Below are 27154 nucleotides of genomic sequence, written 5' to 3'. Positions count from 1 at the left end.
GGCCTTCGGTTAGGGTCCCTGCTGCATACTAGACTGGTGCGTGTGCGTGTGCGTGTGCGAGAGAGAGAGAGAGAGACCGAAACAGACATAGGCAGAAGGAGAAAAAAAGAATGTGTGTCAGAGACATAGAGAAACAAAATGTAGCGTGTGCACATTAGTGTGTGTGTGTGTGTGTGAGTGAGTGTGTGCGCGCTTTTGTGTGTGTGCATATGTGTGTGTGTGTGTGTGTGTGTGTGTGTGTGTCTCAGCCTGGAACCCATTACTGAAAACTAGGGGCTTCCCGCATGCCAGTGTTATCTCATCAGCTCCTTCTCATGAGATCACACTTCAGAAGTCTCTAAACCCACCCACCCACCAAAAAACCCACTTGATCGTGATGTCACTTGATCCACAACACGCACAGAACAGAGCGACATACACCCTAAAAACCCACTTGATCGTGATGTCACTTGATCCACAAGACGCACAGAACAGAGCGACATACACCCTAAAAACCACCGAGCATGTAAAGATGAATGTCATCATTTCATCGCCGTTCAGACGTCCCCACATGACCCGTTACAGCTACTTATGAAGCATTTCATCATTTCATCACATTCATTCAACTTCAAAGATTCATTTCATATGCTGTATGGCCATATGCATATGAATGCAACAAAGTAAGCTAGTTGGAGCACTGAGGTCAATTCATTTATAATATCACTCACAACAACCAGTGAATCATGTCAGGAATCAGGATGCATCAGCATAAACATAACACTGCAACGACCCAAGATAAACACAAGAGTTCTCTACTTACTCTAAAGGCTGGAAATCTGTGAAAGAGCTGTCAAAGCCAAGAGTGCAACCTCCTTTCAGTCATCCTGGAAAGTGTATGAACAAGAGCGAAAGAGAACACCGCTGAGGAGGTGTGTGTGTGTGACAAAGAGAGGGAGGGAGAGAGAGGAAGAGAGAGAGAGAGAGATGTAGAGAGAACGAGACGGCAGAGGAGGGCGTCTATAGTCATAGCCCAAGGGCTCCCATATTAGGCTGTGCGTTCTATTCTAAATAAGATCTTATCCTGCTAAAAAAGAGAACTTCCGGAAGATGGTCCCACACACACACACACACACACACACACAAGTCAACAGCGCAGGGCAGGGCAGACAGCAGAGACCTGCACACATCATGGCAATGCAAATTGGCAGCTTAAAAGCCGTCCTAAACTACTGACTCAAAGACTGTCGTCACTTGTGCACTTGCAAATGCTGAAATACCGATCATGCAAATGCACCACAATTCCCAGTTTTCACTTTATGACTTTATGGCACTTCCATCTTATCTCAACACCTAATCATGTAAATCACCTCAATAACGGTTAAGATACACGTGCCATTAGAACAAGCCTCTGAACATGTACGGTTTCAATAATTAAAAAAAAAAAAAAAATCTAATCAAAAGAGTGTGCACGTAATGGACCTTACAGATCACAGCATGCGTCCATTCCATGTTGCATGTATTTTAATGAGTCAATTGGGGAACCGTTGAGCCAAGATGGCTGGCTGTAATGAGCTCATTAGCAGTGGCATGGGGGAAGGTGACGATCCCTTTCACCCAGGGGCCACTGACTACGCTCATCCAGCCCAGCCACCCACAACAACCACCAGGAGAGATGCTGTTGCCATGAGAACGCCTTACACAGCCTCACGCCTCGTTCACACCAGATGCGTGGCGTACATGTGTTCCATCTGCGTTCAGTCAGTACTGTGTTGCAATTGTGTGTGTGTGTACCTGTGTGTGTGTGTGTGTGTACCTGTGTGTGTACCTGTGTGTGTGTGTGTGTACCTGTGTGTGTGTGTGTGTACCTCTGTGTGTGTGTGTGTGTGTGTGTGTGTGTGTGTGTGTGTGTGTGTATTCCTCTCTGCTGTGAAGCTTCTCCTATCTTTCATTGGATCTTTTCACTGGACCGCTTCTGACACGCTGGTCTCCACTATTCTCTTGCCGGCTCACGGTTGCAGTGCGGCTTGAGCCGCGTCTGAGACGTGTGTGTAGCGGAGGCCGTGCTGCTGAAACTGTAACCTGTTCACATGGGTGGCGAAAGTTAAACGGACAGGTAAGGCAGCTATCACACACACCACACATCTGGTGTGAATGAGGCATCACATAAGAAAAAGGATGCGGATGCAAAAACTGAATAAAGGAACACACATCCTCTCTCTCTCTCTTGTATACACACGCAAATCCACAAACATTGCAAAACCAGTCTATTCCAGATAACACACATACATGCTCATATCTAGACACACATGTAGACACCTGCTCATAAATACACAATCTTATCTTAACAGATATAATAAACATCTTAACAGATATAATAAACTGCACAGGGAACTACTAGACAAGATTACAGACAACCTCAATCTTCTCTTTTCCTCAAAAGCGCAACCCTCCTCAGTGACTGGACTGTACACACCTCTCTCTCTGACCAATACCGGTGACCCCCTCAAACACACGCACACACACACACACACATACACATACACAAACACACACACACACACCTCTCTTTCCCTTGCATGGTGAGCAGTTTCTCTGAACACTGATCCAGCCAACGTAAACGTGATTGAAAGCACCCATTCAGCCAGAAAAATAATAATCCATTCTGTTCCCTAGCTGCCACACATCAAAGTGTCTCATGTGAATAGAGAGATTTGGGGCTCCGCTTACATGCCACACACCTTTGATATGCTTATTTCCAGTGCTTACCAAGCAGGTCATTTGAAACATGGTGTGTGTGTGGGTGTGTGTGTGTGTGTGTGTGCATGAGTGTGAGTGTGTGTGTGTGTGTGTGTGTGTGTGTGTGTGTCCCTGTGTCAGCAGCACATGGTGTGACTTCATTTTGGGCTAATTTCCTGCAGCAGACCGTCTCTAGGCTGCGGAGTGCTCAGTGCCCACCCGCTAAGCTGATTGCTCACAGAACCACTACTGCCCCCTGTTGGATTGTTCTGGTAATACTAGTAGCGAAGGGATTGGTGCACTTTGAAGGCTGTGGCCCCCGTTTTTTTTTTGCTTTCAAAACCACAGACTTGAGGCATAAATCAAGGCATATTGTTGGTTGTCATGAAACAGCTTACAGAAGATCCAAACAACACACAGTGGTCTTCATACAGCTGGGAAAAACAGCACAGCATTTACGCGTTAACATACACACAGCCATGCTGAACACTCCTATTCCTTACCTTAGACGTTTCATTTTTCTATTAATTCAGTGTAAAATAGATAGATAGACAGATAGACAGACAGACAGACAGATAGATAGATAGATAGATAGATAGATAGATAGATACTTTATTGCCACACAACAATGTCGGTGGTGAGGAGTCTTTTAAAGAAAAGAACCCAATGATTTATCTTAGATGAAATATAGTGGAGTAAAACATTTAATTTAGTAAAACAGTAATTTACACTGATCATCGTGATTAGGTACAATAACCATTCTCCCTAACTGCTCTTGATCTTTGATTAGGACACATTTGGTGATGACATCAGCTACTACTAAGATGATTGAAAGGCCTTTTCCACATAAACCTCATCTAGTGAACAAAGGAGAAAATTCTCACATGAAGGAGAAGGATAATGGCTTTACTGGAAGTGTGTGTGTGAGTGAGAGTGCTCTGGATTTTTCTCTGTGGTCATGAGGTCTCGGTTTTAAAATCACCCCCTCTCTTGCCGTGTGGAATGCAGCGTTTTCGTTCGCCGCCACATGTTCACCGGCTTTCTCACACGACATGCCTGTTACATGCTCGCGCCATGGCCCGGGGGGGGGGGTAATGACACATTACACCAGACCCCCTCTTCTCCTGTTGCATCAGCACAGAGCTATCTGGCCAACAACATCCACATAATCAACCGGGTTCTGTGCCAGACCAATACGCCACACTTTTACCACCACTCGGGTCCACTAGGGGGCAGTGCAGAGCAGCCTGACATCCACAATGTTTGCTGTCACAACTACTGTTGTATTTGGTCATCATTACTACTGGTGTATTCTAGGAAAAAAGTTTAAAAAAAAAGACAAAAAAAACAATTTGTCAAAGTACCCAATACCTAGAGGAGCCACACTATTCTTACAAACCTCCACAACAACGTAAAATATTACAGATTTGGAAACCTGTGTTCCACACAATCTGTGCAGGATAGAGTCTCAGAGTCCGGCTTCGTCCATGGGGGTGGCTAGTGACTACATGTGACAATACACTTCACTGTGACCTAAACAATGGCAAAATCACTAACACATGTGTGCGCATACTGGTGCATTGTTTGTTGACAATGAAGAAAAAAAAAAAACGGTTTGGCAAAACTAACAGAGCACTCTGGGGTGGGGGGGTCACAGAGGGGGCAGGCACGGGGGTCATGCGGTCACGCACCCCTCGCCTGGATCTTGTGTTGTATTTTATATATAAGGAGCCCACACACACACACACAAACACACACATCAACCTAAAAACACACACACACAGACACACACATCAAATGACCCTCAACTCCCCCAGTGAGCCCAAACAACCCACCCACCACCACTCCTAACACACATACACATATACAAACACACGCACACACACACACTTATACGGAAGGAGAGTTGGCCCCTCTCCACTTTCCCATGGCGATGGCCAAGAAGCTCTGGTGGTGGCGTGCCTATCCAAGCTCAAGGTTCATTGACAGGACATCAGAAAAAAACCCACTCTCTTACTTCACAAAACAGTCAGGTCAGTAAACAACTGTGTCCGTCCAGCCCAACCGCTCTACCGTCAAACAGCAGGAGAAATAATCATATAATTGCATTTTGTAACTGCTGTGAGCTCAGCGGGACCTCACCCAATGACCAGAGAGCAGTCTAGGTAATGCCACACTCTTTCAAGTGTGGCAGTCACACCCTCTCCACTTCCTCTGATAGGCTACTAAATGAGCCAAGCTGTTTTTAGTTTTTCCTTACTTTGTTAGAGTACATACAAGCACGCGTCTGCTGAAGTACTGCGATTAGTTCCCACAGGGACAATAACGTGGGGATGGATGGGGGTGTAAAACAGCTGGACGTGACTGCTAGGAACAGTACGGGTCACGTCAGGTTCACTATAAAATGCTCCACTTCCAAAACAATAACTGCTGACACAGCATAACAGTGATATTCCCATGTATATCTTATGTATTTTTACATAATTTAGAGGACGCTTTGGATGTTTACTGAAAAGGCAAATTTCCCTTAAACATTAGAAAATCCATCCAATTAGCTATCTTGCAAACCACTTTTACAGAAATCTATCCAATTACATAGCCAGCGGTCAGATTCTGTGAAGGCAAGTTAATGCTTTTGTAGCTATCCAACTACATATTATCTATGGACATTTTCTATACTGTAATTATAAACAAACAGACATCCCTATACATTTACCAGGAAAACTATTAAGAAGTTGCTTGAGCCTTCTATAGAGATCTCCAGCTGGGAGCATATTGCAGGAACCAGCTTGACTTTCCCACACGAAAACGGCCCTTGTTCCAGATAGCTTTAGGACACAGGAGAATCTGGCTGGTTAAGAGACACCGTGTTACGGGCCTAATCTGCTGTGGTTCAGCTTGGGCCTGAATGCAGCAGGTCATGCAACATTCCTCCTAAATAGTGCCAACTTCAACTTCACAGGGGGTGAGAGGAGGGAGACAGGGGGAGGGGGAGAGAGGGAGGGAGGGGGAGAGAGAGAGAGAAAGAAAAAGAAAGAAAGAGACAGAGAGAGAGAGCATCACTTGCCAGGCAAAGAAGGTCAAAAAGGGCCACCAGCTACCAATGCCCAACTCTCACTGAGTGACTGAGGCAAGATTTACAGTCAGAGACACCCATCTCAGTTACTCTTCCTGTTCACTTCATGATGACATCTAGCCTGGGTGTTCCCATGCTGCCTTGCGCGCGATTTGATTCACGCTGCTAAGGCAGCCTGGAGACCATGGAGCAAATTTTCGCCTGAGATAGGGAACCAATCACAGAACAGGTGGGAAAGCAAGACGATGATGAGCTATGCACAGACGCATTTGATAGACATCCGTGGCACCCAATAAACGGATCTGGGCATTTTTTTCAAATACGAGAAAATGAACGTTTGGTTCCCAGACCACGTCTCATTGAGAAGTGGTGGCGCTAGCCAGGCTAGGGGACATCAGCTACTGAGATGATTGAAAGGCCTTGTCCACATAAACCTCATCTAGAGAACAAAGGAGAGAAAATTATCACATGAAGGAGAAGGATAATGGCTTTACTGGAAGTGTGTGTGTGTGTGTGTGTGTGTGTGTGTGTGTGTGTGTGTGTGTGTGTGTGTGTGTGGTTAACAACCAGATACAGGTCACATTTCACAACCAATATGTCCTGAACCCCATGGTTCACATATGGTAGTTCATAACCAATCAGTTCTGGGAACTCCAAAGTACTAAATTATGTTTGAGGAGTACATTTGCTGTCATTAAGATAACACACGTTTGATTCCTGTGCTCCCGTTTCATGCTTGTGTGTGCTTAGTGTTTCTTTGTTCTTTTGCATGTCAGTCTCTTCATGGGTGCATCTTTCTAGAGTTGTGTACTGTGTACTGTGTGTGTGTACGTGTGTGTGTGTGTGTGTGTGTGTGTGTGGAAAGACGGCTTCCTACTTCAACACACCAATCCCACAGGTAAACATACCAGTGGCCAGCACAGATTCTTTCATCAAAGCCCGTCATGTGTAAAACCTCGTCTGCACACTCAGTTAAAATTACCATGCGACTGGCCAGCCACCCATGGCCATGGGCTAAGTAACAGCCAAACAAAACTTGAACTTGCAGACAACAGTGACCCTGGCTCCATCCTTAATGGCCACACGATGAAAGGGTTCAGGGTGCTTTTTTGGTGGGTGGATGTTGAGAATGTGTCTGATGTTTGCTGTTCACTTTCAGGGGGATGTTAGCCAATAACAGCCTGGCCTCCACCACCACGAGGGAGAGGAATGCTGTTCTGTGTGTGGAGATAAGCTGGCTGAGCTACAGACAGAGAGGAATGGAGAAAGAAAGAGAAAATAAACTGAGAAACTCAGATATCAAAGAAAGAAAGAAAGAAAGAAAGAGAAAGAAAGAAAGAAATCCATTCCTATGGTTAATCCACCACCTGAGATGTCCTCCCGGCCGATTAACTTCCTACGGTCCAGCGAACTTCACCTTCCAAATCCCCCCACTACCCACATCATGCTCTTTTCCTAATACCAAAACAAACAAACCCGGAGAGGAAAAACAGACATTCCATGAACCATCACATCAAATCATATACACATACAGATTTAATTTCCTCTTGTATAAGAAACCAAATCAAGGAGACAAACAGAAGGGGTCACCTACGGTCAGTGACTTATACTTAGTCTATATTGTATGTGCTGTATATTTACAGATGCTCTATCAATATTGCATCTACAGCACAGAAATGGGGGGCTACACCTTGGCATGGTTGACTAAGCAAGCAGTGAACTAATTGCTAAGACGTAATAACAGAATGTATTGCATTTACCCGCTGTTTGACAGAGGACAGAGGACGAAGCATCTGGCATGAAACATCTGGTACAACAGACCAAGCAAAGGGCAAACACCACAGAGCATGTTCAAACACGTTTTAAGAGCCACAGGCAGAAATTAAGTCTGCATGGCCGTGGCGTGGCGTGATTAAGACAAAGCTCCGACAGACGACACCCATAAAGCATTGCTGCAACAAGCGGAGAGGAAACTGGCTTTGCAGATTAATTTCTCGGCATAACAAACAATAGACACGTCACTCTGCGCCAGGGCCAACGCAAAGCCAGGCAGAGCCGTACAAATTACGATGACGAGTGAAACAGGAACACTTTATCTTATGCTAACTGCATTTTAATCTTAGCTGAAAGAAGAGACATTCATAAGGAAATTGGGCAAAGAATTCCTAGTGTGGAAAAGTTACAGATCGCAGACGCAATTCTTTGTGGACTGAGAAGTCGGGGAACAAGTTAGAGGGCAAAAGACCAATTCAATCCATAATGAGGTGGTAAATAGAAGATAACGTCCAAGTTCACTGTGGCTATAGTGCTGATGGTTTATTGGAGGGTGAGGGAGAGTTCAGTTGAGAGAGAGAAGGCACAGCTGACGCCTACAGAGGCCTGACTCGGGGGTTGTTTCACTTGAAACTCCGTCTGTTTCTATTTTTCCTCCTCTATTTGTCAAACATCACTCTTTCCAAAATCTCCATCCCCTAACCCAACTTCTTTCTGATATACTGATATCAGTTTTAGATTTCCTTTAAATCCTAAAAAAGATGTTTAAAGTATCAAATCTTCAACAATGCACACCTTCACTGGTGATGGTAAGCCTAAGTATGTCCAGAGACGGTTTCTAAAGGATCTTTGGTATGTCTATGCAGGACAATCGTCGGCCCGTTCAAGTGAGCCGTCTGTTGCCACAGTAACAGCACAGGGAGGCATTCTAATGACGGCCTGTGTCAATGAGCCCTTTTATTTATGAAGCCAAGACAAGAGCAAAGGGGTGATGCAAGCCAAATTCAATTGTCACAAAGAGACCATAAAACCTAAAGCCCCAGTCAGCAGACGTCGAAGAAAGTCGAAGAACACACACATACACACACACACAAAGCCAGAGAAAGGCAGACATGGAGACAGAGGTTTTCTCTGCTCCATCAAGGCATTCTGAGAATTAACAGGGTCATGATTGACCAAAGCAGACAGCCAGTGGTTTCTCAAAGCCCACAGGAAACATTCAGAGTCTGCTTCTGCTATACTGCTTGGCCCCCATGCACGCTGGAGAACTAATCAGCTATTGCCAGTTACATCCAGGTCTCTTCAAACACTGGAGTATGCTGGTAGTGGAGTACTGTAGATCTGTAGCTTCTTAAAAACAACTAACCAAAACCAGGTAGGTTTTGTCAACTAGGTTTGTTTCCTTCTGAAACAATCTGCTATTAACCCTAAAAAGACAAATGGTCTCTGAATTTTGCTAAAACTTCATAAAGATTCCATTATCAATTTGGGATGGCATGAATCAATTCAGGATGAACTGTGGTGATGAACTGCAAAAAACGGCACACATCCTGGAACAATGTGAATCAAGTGTCCTGTGTCCAATTTGCAAAATGAGGATTTAATGGCTGGAACAGAGCAGTGTGAAACAGAAACACTGCTCAAAGCCAGCTGGGGTCCTGGTCTCACCAAAGACCAGAGTGCTGCTAATCAATTTCTCACAGCATTAGGCTGTGGTAAAGACACACACACACACACACACACACACACACACACACACACACACACACACACACCTCTTCGCCACAAGAAAATCCAACAGTATGAGAAGATGGAAACTTGAGTCAAACCACAACTTTGGTTGATCCCCTGCGCAAAACAGCCGAGTGAAAGGACAACATGAATATTTGTGAACTGTGCTGCACACACGGGTTCACTAGGCCAAAGGCAGCCGTTTTCCAGCGTGCATTCCCAGGAGCCCCACGGGTATACTTCTGCACACCCCTAAACTTCCTGTAAATCTCCGTCATGCTCACATAAATCCCAAAAGCAAACCAAAGGAACTGAATCTCTTGTTTTCGCTACTGTACATCCACTCATTCGACACAGAGCACTTATTAGTAAATAATCATCATATAGTTATTCACATAGTGCACTAAGTGGTGAAGGAGTGGATGTTCCAAACATGAGATGTTTATGTCATTTGTAATGTTTGTAAGTTAAAGGAGGAGTCCTTGTAGCAACATTGTTGATTGACTGGAACAGTGTATATCGATGCTTGTTTGTTTGTATTCTTTATAGGCGTGTTTGCTGTTTACTGAGCCCTGGCTCAGTAAACGACCAAGACCAAGTACAAAGTACGAAGTTCAAAGCATACAACAGAGAACAGAGGACCATAAAGAGGAATGAGCTGAATTTGACAAAAAGTGTGTTGGATTAATGGAGGACTGTGCCTTTAAGGCTTTAGTTAAAACAATACGTTTCCCTTCATGGATCAGTAAAGTACACAGTCCAATCCAATCCTACTTGGCCTTAAATCACTGGGAATTTTTTCACTATTCGAGCTGCCTTGTGTCTTCAACATGTGGTCCTACTCTTCTATGGACATTCCAGCCCTGAGTTATGGATGTGCTACATTTCCATGCTGAGGAAACTGGCATTACACATGCATGCGACCCACATGGAAAAAAACACAAGCACGCTAGCCAGGACAGAGGAGGCTTTCTCTTCACATGTTCACACCAGTGTGAGAGCTGAGGCGCCCTTACCTGTGAGAGTCTGCGGCCAGGGTAGCTGAGGAGGGCCTTCGAGACCTGAAGATGAACCAGCAGAAGGGCCGCCTCGCGTCCCGGAGAAGTCTCCAGAAGTGTGGTCCGCTGGGTCTGTTCACAAACAGTGTCGCACACTGCCTTAGAGATGTGACCCGATAGCAGAGTCCTCATGACTGTCCTGGCGCCCGGGCAGACCGTCCTCTGGACTCTCTGGTTGTTCTTCTGGTACCTCCGCACCAGGAAGGTGGAACGCTCCCTCTTCTGCCGCACGAACTCGCTGTCCGACACGGCTCCTCCGTCGCTGTCACGGTCACCCCCGTAGGTCACCAGGGGAGACGAGCTATGGGCCTTCAGGAGGCACTTGGGTCGGGGCCGGCCGTCCAGACGCTCCAAATGCTCCAAACTGGAGTAGCCGTTCTTCAGGCAGTGCCCGCAGCGGATGTTGGCCCTAGAACCCAGCCCGCCTTCGGTCGTCCGGTTGAAGACAGAGGCGAGAGGTCCGCGGGAGACCCACTGCGGTGAGGCCATGGGCAGACTGCTCCTCCTCACCCCCAGCCGGCCGGCTGGCATGACCTCATCCAGCTGCCCGGCTGCCCGGCCATCGTCCAGCTGGCACAGAGAGCCAGTGGAGCCGCTCAACCCAGATGCCGCCCCACTGACGTGGACACAGTCAGAGGAAAACTCCCCAAGCGGCAGACCGTCAGATGGCTGCCGTCTGTCAGGCAGCGATGATGATGATGATGATGATGATGATGGCGATGAAGACGCCCTGTAGGCTGCAGGACTGCCTGCTGGACATCCTGCCTGCTCCGAGTTACTTGCCCTCCTTTGCCCCTTACCATGAGGCCTTTCCACCCTTTCCCCAGAGGTGGCACTACCACTCGTTTGGTGTTCTGTGTGCCCAATACAAAACGAGTGTCCTGGTGTATTAGCAGTCAACTTCCCTGGTCTACAGAGAAGGCACCGTCCAGCAGGAGGACTTATTGGGGACAGTGAACCCTTCCTCTGTCTGGTGGCTGCAGTGCCCTGGTGTGAACAGCAGGGCGGCGATGTGGGACTTCCATACACGGGAGGGACCCAGCTGCGAGTGCGCCTGTGGCTATTTCGGTCCGCAGGGGCCATGGCGGGTGGCCGCTTCCCCTGACTCTTGCCACCGACCGCTGCTGCGTCCAGCTCCCCCGAGGCCATGGCAACAATTAGAATTCCAGCGTGTTTGTGACTCCTCCAACCGTCCTTCATATCACAGTGAATCTGTGCCAGATGATCCGTCAGTCATGAGTGGACACACCCAAAGCACTGAGAGACCGGCAGGAATTACAGGTCCAAGGCGCAGGGTTCTGACTCACTGTAGATCAGGGCCTGAAAAGGCAGATAGATTGAGAGAGAAAGAGATAGGTATATAAACAGATACAGAAAGAGAGAGAGAGAGAGAGAGAGAGAGAGAGAGAGAGAGAGAGAGAGAGAGAGAGAAAAAGAAAGAGAGAGAAGGGGGATAGAGGAAGTTCACATTAGACAATGACAATAACAACGCGCAACATTCACAAGCATGATTCATTGATTGCTGTCAAAATCACCTGATTTGTCATGTCATTCACTTGGACTCTTCGGAGAACGATAAGGTTTCAGAAGGTTACTGAAAGTTTAACATGGACGTGCCTTTGTGTGGGCTTGTATTTAGGCTATTAAGGAGGTTTACCATCAACACCTCCATTGCTCTTCACAGACTGATTGAAGTCAAGGATGCGTGATGTTTTCATAAAACACAATGCACATGCCCTCAAGGTCTGGTCCAGCAGCAATGTTTTGTCCATCAACTTCTCATTTATTTGTAGTTTAACAACGCATCCAATGCTGACAATTATCCCCTTATCTGCAAGACCAGAATTGCATTTACACACACCTATATATATATATTCACACACCGTAAGCATTTTAGCCATCAACAACTTCATTGCATTGCAACAACTTCACTTGACTGCTTCATTGCATGCTATTCAAATGAATCATTTGGTTGACATGATAAAACACACCATAAAAGCAGATGGGTTTGTTGTCACAGTGGCATGGACTCATCAAAGGCTCTCTCTCTCATGTTCTTTCGCCTCTCCCACTGCATAAAAATCAAACCCATGTGGGGGCGACACGAGAGGAATCCAAGGCCTCACAAGGGGGCACGGATGAGTTTGGATAGAGGGAGGGGGTAAAAAGATGAAGGGAAAGGGAAGATGGGGGGGGGGGGGGGGGCAGCTGACTCTGAGATCATTCAAACTAGTGCAGCTGATTCTAGGATCAACTGAACTAGTGAAGGTCTGCGCTAGAGTTCCCCCCAGTTCCCACACCCACACAATTGCAGGCAGGCTGTAAATCTGTGAGTCTGAATGGTGTCACCTCTGTCTACTGTTATTGAGTCTATTGTTATTAGCCTTTTTAAAGTGTTTTAATTGTCAGGATAAAAGTTTCTACCACCTAATTTAAACGTATTGTTGTATCTACAACTCTTTACAGACATTGAAGTTCTACAATTCAAAATCTTTCGGACAAAGGGAACATATTGCTCCCCCTGCAATGCATTAATTGTTGATGGGAAGATTGGGGTCTATTGCACATTTTGGAAATAGGCTATTGTATGTGAAATATTGAGCTCTTAATAAACCTAATAAAAACACACATGGTTGCATAAATGACTTGACAGTCGCATCATATATCACATGACTTCCTCATTCTTGTACCTGACACAGTTGAATATAACTACTTAGCCTAGCCTAGCTATTGATTAGAATTGTTGCATTGGCATTCCGCTGAGCTGCAGACACTGCCTCCGCCTCCCCCACTCACACCCACATTCCCATGAACACATCCATGATTCACTCGGCATAGACAGGTCAGACGAGAGAAAATAAGGCAACCACACAACACAGGACAACCACAAATTTAATGACCTTGCCATCAAGGCATTTCCCCACAGTACAATATGATTTGAATGCTCAACTGAACAAGGTCCCATTATTTTCACCATTTCAACCATGACAACACAGAAGTTCACTCATGGAGGGACGCTGTAAGTATGATGTCCCTGTAGAGAACCGTCTACTAAAGAACCCACACATCCCCTCCCTGTTCTCAGTTTGAACTATAATAGAACCACAACTGCACCAGCACCACTATAGTATTTTTCAGTGCAAATCACTAACTACGACAAACCTTTCATTTGAATGACTCAGTGTTTGAAAGGTGCTATGAAGGCTATGAAGACCTTCCCTTTCCTATCCATTTTGAGTCAGTTTAATGTTGACAAGTTAGTCACAACTACACTTCTGTACAACAAATCTCTGCTGCAATTTCTGCTGTCTCTCTTAGGTATGTAAATGGAGGGTGCCAAAGTATGCAGAGTAATGTTTGGCTATGCACAAGTCCAGTGTATTTCTATGGATTCTACTGAAGCACACTCATCAAAAACTAAAGCTTAAGTCAGCTAAATCTGACTGATAAGACAGGGATAAACTTCGGACATGGACCACCGAAAAAAACATATTTTTATTCCCCATAGCCTGCAAGACCAGAATGTCACCAAGTGCAAAGAGGAGGAAGAGGAGGAGGAGGGAAAGCAAGGGAGGTTAAAGATAACAACACTCATAGCAGATGTGAGAAGTCAGAGGAGCAGAGGAGAAGAGAGGGTGTGTTGTAGGAAGACATAGTTGCAACTGGTCGTTACGGTCACCGCCACATTCCCATCCCACACAAGGGGATGCTGAAAACTCTTTAACTAACCCAAACATTCCTCCATCATCATTGCAACATTCATATGAACTGACAAGAATTTGTGACTTATCATAATGAAAGTTAGTGTCACATGTCATGAACTCATGGTAATTAGTGAGTCAACATTATAAAAGCCAGGACGTAGGAAAACACAGGAATTTGAGAATAAAAATAATGAAAGTTAGCAAGAAATCTCAGAAGTTGATATCATGCCTCCACAAACCAGCTTCTCACAAGTCAGTGTTGATAAAAAAAACAACACCACACACTTGCCCAGGTCTGATATCCACACAGCTGCTCTTGAACAATGTTTGCACAAAGTCTTGTCAGCAACAGAGATTATAGTCCACCGGGTCACAAACCAATAGGGATAACTTTTCACCCAGAGACCAGCAGACTGATAACGTGTAGATTACTGACACAGATGCAGGTAAATCTGGGTAAAGTAAATCTAAGGGACAGAGAGAGAAGGGTGCGACACCACATGTTGCATTGCCAGATCAGTCAAATATTCTCGTTTGGCCACCTGCTGTTAAACCTGGGTGTGTCGAACGCGTCCTCATTTCACAACAACAGTAAAACTTTGGTCACGTTCAGTTCGGCAGGAAACAGCAATTCTTGAGGTTTAGAGGATAAGATCAAAATAAAAGTAGACGCGAATCAGTGACCTCCAATCAAAACTCATAACACACTAGGCCGATGTAGATGTCACAATAACTGCCCAATGAAGATTAAAGTAACAATGGCCTGGATGGAGTAAATGTCATGAAGTCAAGACAAAGACAACAGTCAGGGATAAATAAGATCACAAATAATTAAGTGACTTAAGGGTCAGCAGTCTAATAAGTCTCCCTCTCCATTAGAGCTGCATTTCAGAGTTATAATGAAGTGCAGAATAACATGTTAAGCTTATCATTTCTGGGGTGGCCTTACGTCATGACGGTCGAAGTAGAGGTAAGTAATTTTCCTGATGCAAACATCTGATTTCAAAGAATAAGATTACTAAGTAATGACATACAAATTCTTTTCCACACGATGTCTTGCAGCATCATTTCTCTGTGGTTTATTCAAATTACAGGATCACTTCTTGAAGCTTCACAGTCCCAGATGTTTGGTCAAGAAGTCAGGTAAGGTTACATTAAAGCTCTTGAGGCAAAACAGCTTCAGAGAAAACAATGATCTCACAAAGTGCTTACGTTCAAGGTCTTCATATCTGTCTACACAGCCTCTCTGTCTTTCTGGAGGTAAACTGCTAACTGTGAAAAACAGCAATCACAATGACTACCCATTCAATGATACTGTTATCCCAACCAGTCATGGCCTTGTAATAGTATACACCTCCACACTCAGCAGTGGTGGTTAAGAAAAACGAAACAATGATACAGTGCAAATTCCCTTTTCTTGGAAAAACTCGGAGACCATATGGAACTGATTAGTTGACATCAGGCTGCACAGGAGGATACATAAACTCTGCTGTGTTAGCCGGAGAGACACTTAAGACTGCTGAGAACACACTTGGAACCGTCCACTCCACACAAAGAAGGCAGGAAAGAAAGACCCCAGAACATTGGCTACAAGGAATTCACCAACAGATAACACCATCAAGAACAGAAGCATGTTTAGAACCAAACTGGGTTGCAACAAGCATACAATGACAACATAACTTGCACTATAAACAGAGTTGGAAAAGATTTTGGTTTGCAGTGTAAGTTTGGCCAAAGCACAGAGCTATGCTATATTATCTGGCATCTCTAAATCTTCACAAACTGAATCAATTAAAATGACAGGGACTAGTACAATGTGTACAACCATCACTGCCAGGGATGTAGTGGTTAAATAAGAGGTGGGTAAACTATGAATTATGTGATCTCGGTGAGGTGGACTGCGCCATGCAGTATCTGATTTTTTAAAAAGGCATTCAGAACATGTTTGATGATGGTGGAGGTTATGCCCAATGTTTATAACAATATCAGTGGTATTAAATGCTTCCTAGCATCCTGAGACCCAATCCATAGACCTATGTCCTCTGTAGTGGACATAAGTTCTAGATGCATACCCCTTTACCCCTTTGAGCTATTCTATCAATTCCTGTGCTCTTTTAAAGAGGACATCCTGGACTTTCTAATAATATATCATGTGATTGGCTGGGTTGCTGGGAACCTCCTCTTTCTTGTTCTCAAAAATGGTTGACATCAAAACAAGCACATTTTATGGAAGGAGGAGAGATAAGTCAAATAGTGTCTTCTTATTAAGCATTCATTATGATGGCAATATATGGTCTTGTTAATGAAAATGTCAGGAATCATATGATTAATTTTGAAAGAAGTTAAGTTATTTACATTTTGAAATAATAGTGACTTTATGAATGTCCATTATAATGGACACCAGGACCAAAATATTTAGTTTTTTTTGGAAAATTTAGGAGATCATTTGTATAGGATGAATGAGGGGGGGTCAGATTTGGAGCTCTCAGGTGATTGAGTGAAACAGAGATGAGGACTATGAACCTGTGCCTCAAGAAGATAGCGAGGAAGAGTAAGACTAAAAAATGAATTATCGCAGATGAAAGAAAAACATGAAAATTAAATGAACAATCCAGAAAAAATAAATACAACTGTCCAAAAAGGCAAATAAAGTAGTCTAGAAGGATAAATAACCTTTTCCCTTATGTTTGGTTAAGTTTACCCTTAATTTAATACCACTAAAAGCATAATTTGTCCATTTTTGTCTATTTTCATGGCTACCTTTTCATACTAAAACGATTATTTTGTCCACCACAGGGGACATGCTATAACATTTTAAATAAAAATACATTTTTAAAAAATAAAAATTGTAAGATGTTTTTTTTTAATCCTAAATAGAAAGGAAATCACTACAAAAAAGAAATTGGACACTTTTTTTTCTTGGTTCTCAGGAGGCTAGAGTGTACATTTTGTGAATGTGGATAATACAGTGTGATTTTTGAATCTTAAAAGTTGCAATTAGTAAATAAACTCTTTTGAGAGGTGGATAAACTCTAATAGGAGGTGGATAAACTATTTCTGAAATTTCAAAGGTGGATAAACTGTGTTTACTTTAGCCTCCTCCACTACATCCCTGATCACTGCGACCCAGACAGGGACAGGGACACTAGACTGTTTTAGATCACAAAACAGCACAAAATCCCACAAGCACAAATCAACACAGAGACACACAACACAGTGTTGAAAACAGACCACTGTGCAAACAGACATGGGACACCACAGGAAACAGACACAGACAGACAACAGCAGAGCTTCAGGCACAGTATGCGTGCAATGCAGTTTACCCTATCAGAAACATCAAGGGAACAAGTGCACTCACATAGGCATGGCAAAAGTCGTGTTTTCATTATGGTACTGTGTGGCACGTCGCGAGGCAGTTGAGAATGTGTCCATTGGTAGAACACTGAACTTGCCCGTGTTAAAGAATTCTGAACATTTAACGAAAGACATTACAAGATCCAAGGTAGGCTACGATCACTTGAACCTAAGCACTTGTTCCCAAAGACAATGCAACACCACTGAAGATGATCCACCCCATCCGTTGAACTGGTAATTTGTTTCACGAGGGAAACGTTTGGAAATTAGATAAGCAAACAAACGCACGGGGCGAATAGGCTACAATATTACCAAAAGTTGGTTGGTGAATGTGTTTAGCAATATGCTAACTTTGTTTCATTAATATCGATTTCGGAGGCAGCGTCAAGTGTAGGCTATATCTATGTGACTAAACTTACGCTAGACTACTTTACATCTGACTGGAGATTCACCAACATCAGCAGCAACAATGGTTTGTTTCGACTGCATTTGTACAAACACTACAGAGAGGTATTAAATGAAGTTTACTAACTTGCACGTGACAAAGCGCGCGAACTAGAAAAACCGAAAACAAGAACATACTCACTTGCTTGGTTAAGATACAATTCAGGCATTCCATTCCACACACTGCTACAACCGGCTACTACGAAACTCCGATGGGTCCTTGAGATCAGAAGCCCTCCGCATTGTTCGAGTTTAGTGTTTACAGTAATTAAATGTGTCCGATCACTGCGATATAAACTAACGCCATGACTTTTTAACTTGAAAAGCACGGTTTGGTGCACATTTGCTGAACTCGACTAGCCTGCACTGAAACTGGCAAGTGAGGGACTAGCCTGGTGAATGCGAGTGAGTGCAACCGTACGCGAGAATGAGGTGTCACATCATTGGAATGTCTGAGGCAACCCCCGGTGTCCATACTAGACTCAACGCGTGCAATGTAGGGAGGTTCTCTAGCATCGCAACTCGTCCTAAATTGCAATTAATAAAAGTTAATCTTGAAGTGCTCAGTGTGTAATGAACGCATCAGGCTATTCTCCATGAACTCATATAGTGCGTTTTAATAGATATAGGGCCCTTGCGCATGCAAGACACTTATAATATAGAGTGATACTGTCTGAAGTAAATTCACATAACTTCCCATAACACAATAACCTTCTCTATGTCTAGCTAAGGACTTAAACTAGGCTATAGGCCTACGGCCAGTTGATTTTGTTTGCCAAAAATACAAATGACAAAAACAGGATTGGGTGTTCATCAGCCTGTTTTCATAGGCTATGCCATACAGTTTTTATTTAGGTTTTCACATTTTGTTTAAATCATTATAGGCTATTCTCGAGATTAATTTAGGATGTAGGAAACTGCTTTGCTCTGACAACCTATTCTGTTTCAGACTATTATGTGGTGCACATTGGGATTTCAGACCCAAACCAGGTTATTTCTAAATATGTATGGGGAAAACTTTCAGGGTGTCATATTTCTTAGGCATCTGTCTGTAGCCTATAAAATGTTGAAGGTTTTTTTTAAAGCATCTTGGCATGCTCACTGTTTTCATTCTAATAAGTGATCTTAATGCAGTGTGGCAGGGGAACCTCTATTTCCATGGGATGGCATTACTTTGGCCAAACAATATTTTCCCGCAATGAGGTTTTAATTAATATAGTAGTCTAATATTAATAGTCTATAACATTTCTGTATGCTTTCAGTATTAATGGTGGGAACTGGCAGCATTTTGAGTTCATATGGTGCAATTGTGATATTTAGAAAAGACTAGAATCTAGTTTGGTCCCCAAACTTTTTCTTCCGAGGGCCAGCTCACTATGCCTGGCTCTAAGAGAGGGCCAGAGACTCGGAGTATATCAACCATAAATAGCTTAGTGCTGTGAACAACAGCATTCTACCTTAGTTGAATATTCCATTATTCCATAGGCTACTGCAATTTAATACCATTGCTAGCTGTGTTTATGTTGCCACCATGCCATATCAGTGTAAAATGTAGCTCAAATGAAATAATACTAATAAAAAGACTCTGTTTCTTTGCATACATAGCTCAAGTTGTGAACAAGCAATATCCTACAAATAATTTAAAGTTATCAAACTATGACAGTTTTATGAAGTGCTGGCAAACACATCTGAAATGACCACCATTCTAACTTTCACTCACCTGATGAGAACTTTGAACTCTGTATAAACATTTGAACGTGTGAATAAAAAATAGAAATAATTATTCCAGAAAGTCCCAGAAATATGACTTGAATAGAAGTTAGTTAGTTATTAACAAATAATTGATAAACGTTTAGAATACTTTGAGCACTGATGCAGTCAGCATAGGCCTCTTACATTGTTTGCAGGTAGGCCTACATTTCATTCCGTTTTTGATGTTTTCGAGTATTACATGTGTACTGTTAAGACTCGCCATAGAGAATGAATGGGGAAATTACGGAGGTTATAGTTTGACGATGTCGTACTCCCGTGCGGGCCAGATGCTATATACCACGGACATGTTTTGGGGGGGCCACCCAAAATGAGTTGGCGGGCCGTAGTTTGGGGACCACAGGACTAGATTCAACTTTACTGGTATGGAGTTGAGCCTTAAGTGTTCATATCCCTCCATCTTGGTTTATAAATATGGTATTGCTCAAACTATCTGGGGATCCCTAAAGGAACCCTGCCTGTGATTGATAGCTTTGTTCAAAGCCTATAGAGAACAAGGTGAAACCACTGCATGAGCTTGCCTGAATCGCTGATATAAACAGATCAATAGCATTCCCTTTGGAGCTGTGTGTGTGATTGACATCCCTATATATGAAACTCACACAGATCTGGTGGCACCGAGTGTCAGTCACACTGTTGAAAATATGTGAGCGTGAAAGTTACATTTCCAAAGGTAGGTTATCTGTGTGAAGCTATACCTGTGAAAAACGTGTGTGGAATATATCTGTCATAGTGGCTCTCACTGCAGTGATAAGGCTTCCTTGACATCACTGCAATGATAATAAGGTTTGGTCGGTGGTGGGATGACATCTCATCTCATCATGAATATGCTGCATTTCTTTTTTCCCAGTGAATGCCACAGGCTTTTCTGCCTTGTGTGGCCTGTGACATGGGCATGGCGAAGACACATATTTAGATAAGGTCTCTTTGCAACCAGTCACAGCAACAGTGAAAAGATTGTGATCTGTTTCCGGTGTTAGAACTGCCAAGTGGACAGAGATAGGGCCTCTGTGCATGTGTGTGAGTACAGATAGATACCATCAATCATTACCTGTATGTTGACACCAAGCCTGGAACATCAGGCACACGATTCTCCCCCTATCAAAACCAATAAACACGAATGGAAATGTTTTCAATCAACATTTGTTCTACTACAACTACTAAACCTACACCAGTCTATCGGGTCATGCAGCTAAATGTTATGAAAGGAAGCTGTGCCAACAACAGTACTGTAATTCTTTTATAAGTGTCTTGCGCCCCCTAATGGAACTTACTTACTAATGAATTCTCACTTCATGGTGTCGAAGAGAATAGAAATTCTCATCCATGCACGCATGCACACATACACACAGAATAGTTTTATCTGAAGAGAATAGAACCATGATTGGGTTATGGAGCTCAGAATTTTCACCTCCTGGTAACCGGAAAAAGGAAAAGAAAACACACCAAACACACATGCAGAGACAAACAATGTGTTGGGCTCAATAAAAGTAACCAAGTACCAAGATAGTTTAATTATGGAGCTCAGAAATTTTACTTCATGGTAACCTGAAAAAATAAAACACATGCACATCCACAAATACACACCCTTTCTCTCTGTCACGCACACACACACACACACCGACAGCAGAATGTTTTGGTTGAATGGGAGTTGCCAGGATGGCTTAATTAAATCGGAGCCTCCGAGGTCCAGGCTCCCCGCAGGCAGTTCTCCAGTGTGTTATGCACAACTACGCTATCATTTTGCACACTCATGCTGAGGTTGCCTCAGCCAGATCGCGCTTGTTTGAGAACATCCATGTCCACTTTGTTTCTCCAGTAGATTAGGCCGCTTTTGTAAATAAACCACAGAGGCTCACCGAACTGTGCAAACCATCTGTAGTGTAGTCTTATGAGAGGGCTGGACTGCAGATGTGACTTAGACAAGAAACCCTGAGATGGCACCATGTGACTCCTGTGCTCTATGGAAACCCTAGAGATTATCGGATTATGGATTATGGGGAAGGTATTAAAGAATTTTAATTATGTGCCTATTTGATATGTTTCAAAGGTAAAAGACTGAACTGGTTCATCTGCAGGTAGAGTGTAGTTGTCCAATGGGAAGAATGTCAATTTGTCCTTGATGTTTCTGAAATAGTAATTTTATCCCTGAAATAGCCGCAGTCATATTATCTTCCCTCGGGAGAGAACATGCCGCCCCCCCCCCCCCCCTTCTCACAACAATGACAACTAACAGCCTAATAGGTGTAAAATTAACTGCAGACATTTTTTTTTATTAAAATAAATAAGAATGTACATACTAGATGGATGGATTTGAGATTGTAATGTTACAGCATGATCTTCAAGGCAACATGAAAATAAGTCATTGGATCAGAGCAATGCTAAGATCCAATGAACCGGTACCTTTAACACTGTTACTCATATACAATCACATGACACATTCACAGGTCCAAGTATTGTTTATCACTTTGGACAAATCAGTGTTACTCTCAATAAATACTCAATCCTGTGACTCATATAAATAGTGTGCTGTACAACTTATTCATCTTGTTTTTGAGGTACAAAGCAATGCCCCAACGGAACTGACCTATACCAGCTGACTGACCTATCACAGGTGACTGCTGTTTTCCATGTCCAATCAGAAGTAGGACACACATCCAACCTAGACACTCCAAGAGGAGTTGCGTGTTTCAGTCCATTTCTGTCATCAGCACATGTTGTGCCCTGGCTATCTAAATTAATTCAAGCTCTACATTTTTCCATACATGATAATGCTGATGGCAAAAAAGCAGCAAAATTATGAAATAAGCTACAATAAATATCACTAATGTTTTCAGAACAGAGTAAGGACATAATAAAATGTTAAAACTTGTGCTTAGAAACCTTGGCACTGGTTGAGAAGACAGAACCAGCTTTGCAGAAGCTAAGTGCAACAGATTCTTATTGCTGCCAAGAAGCTAAGGCCACGGTGGTGTGTGCACCAAACATATTCCTGTTTGATTACCAAGCAGGGCAGCGGACCTGAATGTCTTCTCGAGACAGTAAACGGTTAGAAAAGTGCAAACGATGTAATTCAAGATCTCTCTCTCTCTCGCTCTCTCTCTCTCTTAAAACAAAGTCTCAATCAATCACACAGTTCACTAAAAAGCGGTCCCATTTCATATATAAAAATATCAGTAAGGGATTACCTGATTGGTTTGAAATATTAAAGTAAAATTACAGACTGAGGACTACAAAGTGCTTACTTTAAAATGTGCACAGAGCAGAGTAGGCTATTTGATTTGTACTACAGACCAGTAAACAGTAATGTATAGTTTATCTCTATTGCCTCTTTGGTACAGACGAAGTTTAGGTGATCACCTTTTCTGTAGCAGAATCAAATGGAACAGACAGACACAGGAGTTGTTATGTAAAAAGTGTCTAAAGAATGTTCGCATCAGGTCTTCCTGCTACTGCTGATCCACTTCCTCAACGCCACGCCACTGGTGCTACTGACCACACAGAGAGCGCCCCCTAGACTCCACCAGGTGGGCTTGCGGTTGAGGAAGAGGAACTGGAAGATGAAGGCCAGCACCACGTCTGTTGTCCGCATAAGCGCCACCGGCCCAGCCTTCTCCACCTGTAGGGCCTTGGTGAGGAACGTCTGGCCAGCCATGCCGAGCACAGCGATGAGCATCATAAGCCAGCGGTCGACGCCACACGCCGGCAAGCTCCACTCGCCCAGCACGAAGAGCGCGATCACGCACTCAGCCAGCCCGATGACGGCGTAGTACCACACCGACAGGTAGTAGTGCACACTCTTGCCCATCTTACGCAGGATCACCATGGTGCAGGCGGCGCCCACCGCCCCGGCGAAGGCCGCGATGGTGCCCTTGATGTGGTTGTGGTAGTCGCCCTCCAGGCCAGCCACGCGCTCGCCGAACAGGAAGGGCGGCCGCGCGATGAGCACCACGCCGGTGAGCGTGAACGCTGTGAAGACCACGTCCCAGACAGTGCAGCGCTCCTTGAGGAAGATCCAGGCGAGGATTGCGGTGAAGACGGGGTTGCTGAACATGATGACGGTGGCGTCGGCGAGGGGCATCTGCTGCACAGAGTAGAAGAGCAGGATCATGGCGCTGGAGCCCAGGAAACCGCGCAGGATCAGGTAGATGCGCATGTCCCGGGGACCTAGGAAACCCGTGCTGAGAATCGACACAAAGACACACACCGCTAAGACTCATGGGTAATATTCGTAGACACTTCAGCACAGTGACAATATGTTCAATTGTGACCTGTACACTGGCTGAAACACATCTATCTGTTTGTATAGCTTTTTACTCTTTTCTCGCAATAATCTACAATGCACAGTGCTTTCAAATGTTCCCAATGCCTAGTAATAACAACTTATTGGTCACACCCACAGATAAGGTACCTACTTCCACTGCAATACATTGAGATGTTTATCTACAATTGGCAGTTAAAAACCTGTGTGGCTTCATATTTTTGTCCGTTGGCAGCCCTCCACAGGGAAGTGTCAGGGAAAGAGATGTTATGATCCACTGACTCATCCTCATTGTGGTGCAACTGGGGGGCCACTGTCACCTTTAGTCTATTTAGGCTAAAGTCCACTGACTAAATATAATTTACTGTGTACTGAGCCTATCTACTTGAATAGGCATTATTTGAATAGTATTCTATAGTTATCTACTTGAATAGGCATTATTTGAATAGTAATTCAATAGTTATCTATTAAGGAAAACAATATCATCAAGCCGAAAGCTGGTATCCTCCAACGTCTAAATCTGTTGCATTAACATGCACTTACAGTGCTTTTCTTCAGAGCAACTAAACAGTTAAAGCAGATCCTGCACTCCATGACCCCTTGGGGCACACCAAATAAGTGGGTGTTGTGGTACACCCTTCTCAATTACAGAACAAGAAAACACGCTGAGGAACATTTTCAAAAATAGTTCATAGAATGCAACTTTCTCACATAGGACCAAAAAAAGGAAACAGTTTGGGTCCTTTGGCTTGTTTGAGAACTCCTTCACAGCCTGAGAGCCCATAGAGGCTGAACATTCTATGAAGCTGAACAATGTGAATGACAGAGAACTCTGAATCAAATCACTACATATTATCATTTTATATATATATATATGTGTGTGTGTGTGTGTGTTCTGGGAAAACCCTACACATGGTGCAATCTTACCAACTTATGATTCCGATACCATCCTAGCAACATCCAAGATTTGGGGAGGATGGTCTCCAGGATGTTGCTAGGGGACAGTGTCCAGAATGTTGCCAGGATGGTATCAGAATCTTAAATTGGCGAAATTTCACCAGAGTCAATTTACAGTGTGAGTATCCTTTACCACTCTGACTTTCTCTTGCGTCGTAATGACTTTTAGTGCAAGATTATCCTTTGGAGGTTCTAGCCAAGAACAAATAGTGAGGACTCAGATCAGTGTCTTACTTGTAGTAGATCATCAGCGGTATGACAAACACCATCTGGAAGAAGCAGCGAATGGCACTGATCTCCACCGCATGCACTCCCTCAATCTTCTTGACGAGGAGGGCCACGATGGAGAAGAACACAGAGGCTAGCAGAGCATAGAGCAGCCCCAGTCCTGGGCATGGAGCTTTCTTATCCTCCACTACAAACAAGCACAGAAAGGACAGTCCATAACGTTGACTTTAACTCCACACTCACTCACATATTTTCTTTCTCTCAGTGAATAGTCGATAACAAAAAAAAAAAAACTGGTTGTGGGACATTGGACCGTCTCTTCAAAGTGATGATCAGAGTAGACTTGCACTTACACGTTAAGACTAACCGCTTTCTTCCTATTTTGTAAACATCAAGTAAAAGTAGCTTTAATGAGAACAATCGAATAACTCAAGTTAGAGACCCACGTCTGTTTTTTTTTGTTTTGTTTTTTTACAAAAACCCTCTACATTGCCTTTGTGTTTGATTGAAGGATGGTGCAAAGTCAAGATGACATGACAACAGTGATTGGGTGATGGGTTTTATGTTGGGCTGGCCCCATAAAGAACACAATAAAGATGAAATGGCTTAATGTCCTGCTTCAATGTACATCAAGACTACACAGAGTTACTACCTGCAGGTGAGTTGGCCTTTTCGCACAATATGCCCGTTCAGGTCATGTCCATGCCCAGAGAGACAAAGTGACCATTTTTACCCCACTAGGAACAGGACTGAGCACATTCAACATGAGCCCTGGAACACAACACATTTCCATCAATCAAGACTTAGTAGGTCTGTAACCTGAGCTAAGCAAGCCATGCTTAAAGTCTACAATGAAGTGTTTTTGTTATGTCTACATTATGTGCGTTCATTTAAACTTATCTTTCAAGGCAAAATACGCTTGTTTATTTGGGCAGTTTCCAATGTTTTGTCTCTCTCTCTAGGGTTAGGGTACATGATGAAAAAATGCACCGTCATCCTCCTCCTGGAGTTTAAGTTCGTATGGCTAGCATCTACAGCTCAGAAGATCCAGTTGATTACCACTAGGTTAACCTATAGCTGAAGCTATTGAGATAGCCTCTGCAGTCTGTAGCCTACAATGGTGTCGATCAATCGTCCTAAGAGTACATATTTATTAGTGACTGTGCCTATTACAAAACGTGCGCAACGCAACAAGTTGCGCACTGTCACCAGATCCAAACTCCACCTTGATAAAAAAAATATTTGAGGGCAAGGAGTAACGTTCATACAGCGGCCGCTTACTTCAACAGGAAATCATCATCAGTGATACTGTATAGTCAATAATTTAGTCATTTAAACTCCATTGGCAAATGTAAACGTAAAATGATGCAAGAGGCCAACTACTGTGATCAGCCGGGGAAACACGTTGTCGATTCTGAATTAAGTAACGATAGTCAATATTAGGCAAGCAGCTGTACCTTTACGATCGGGGTTTCCGCTGCCACCGGTGCTATTATCATCAACGTCGTCTTTCCCGCAACATAGGAGCGGACATCCTCGCTTCGGAGGGCTGCCATTCACGCACCGTCTGTCCGGGGCCATCTCGCTGTCATCTTCATCCCTGTCGTTATTCTGGATTTGATTTGGAGGGTGTAATCTGTCTGTAAAATGTTCATCATCGTCGCTGGCGTCGCCGTCAACTTTCTGAAATACAACACGAATGTCCCCCTCTCTACTCGGGACAACGGATAAAACTCCGTCATCATGACTCGTTACCGAACCGTTACTGCATCTGTAGTCGCCCATTTTAAGATGCAACAGGTGAGCATACCGTGGCCAAATGCCTCACCTCCTTTGGTCCCTGAGGAATAATGCCTGAAGTTAAATAATTAACCTTCGACGTTACTGGCCAGCAGGTGTGAAACAACCACAAGGGGGAGAGCGCCGCTAAGCAACAGCTTGAGCGACAGTCCAACAGTGTCGTGAGTTTGGACGACTATAACGTTTCACGAAGTGTTTCCCCCTTCTTATTCAGCCGTCAACTGCATAGTCCAATAAGTCCTTTCAGGACTTTTCTTTTTATGTCATTACATCACCGATGTCA

The 27154-nt window shown here is 43.8% G+C and overlaps 2 protein-coding genes and 1 long non-coding RNA gene across 4 annotated transcripts in view; 1 reads left to right on the top strand and 2 right to left on the bottom strand.

The window, feature by feature from the left end:
- Positions 1-18270, bottom strand: part of plce1 (phospholipase C, epsilon 1) — a 73962-nt gene extending 55692 nt beyond the window's left edge. For both annotated transcript variants that reach the window (XM_042082204.1, XM_042082205.1), the window contains exons 1-2: positions 17998-18270; positions 10312-11673 (exon numbers count right to left, since the gene is read on the bottom strand). In XM_042082204.1, coding sequence (XP_041938138.1) covers positions 10312-11553 — 1242 coding nt within the window. In that variant the 5' untranslated portion in view covers positions 11554-11673; positions 17998-18270. The remainder of the gene's footprint in view (positions 1-10311; positions 11674-17997) is intronic.
- Positions 18271-21872: 3602 nt separating this feature from the next.
- slc35g1 (solute carrier family 35 member G1) lies at positions 21873-26989 on the bottom strand. The gene is made up of 3 exons (XM_042083497.1): positions 26529-26989; positions 25078-25258; positions 21873-23806 (listed from the first exon to the last, which is right to left on the bottom strand). The coding sequence occupies exons 1-3, from the start codon at positions 26854-26856 to the stop codon at positions 23062-23064; spliced, it is 1254 nt and encodes a 417-aa protein (XP_041939431.1). The 5' UTR covers positions 26857-26989; the 3' UTR covers positions 21873-23061.
- On the top strand, positions 25644-26121 carry LOC121700511. Its single transcript, XR_006027248.1, has 3 exons — positions 25644-25729; positions 25813-25881; positions 26040-26121. It is a non-coding gene; the product is annotated as an uncharacterized LOC121700511 (long non-coding RNA).
- Positions 26990-27154: the final 165 nt, after the last annotated feature.

The sequence above is a fragment of the Alosa sapidissima genome, chromosome 24, assembly GCF_018492685.1.
Source record: "Alosa sapidissima isolate fAloSap1 chromosome 24, fAloSap1.pri, whole genome shotgun sequence".
In the NCBI taxonomy this organism is placed as follows: domain Eukaryota; kingdom Metazoa; phylum Chordata; class Actinopteri; order Clupeiformes; family Clupeidae; genus Alosa; species Alosa sapidissima.
This window is presented reverse-complemented; position numbering and strand designations above follow the sequence as displayed.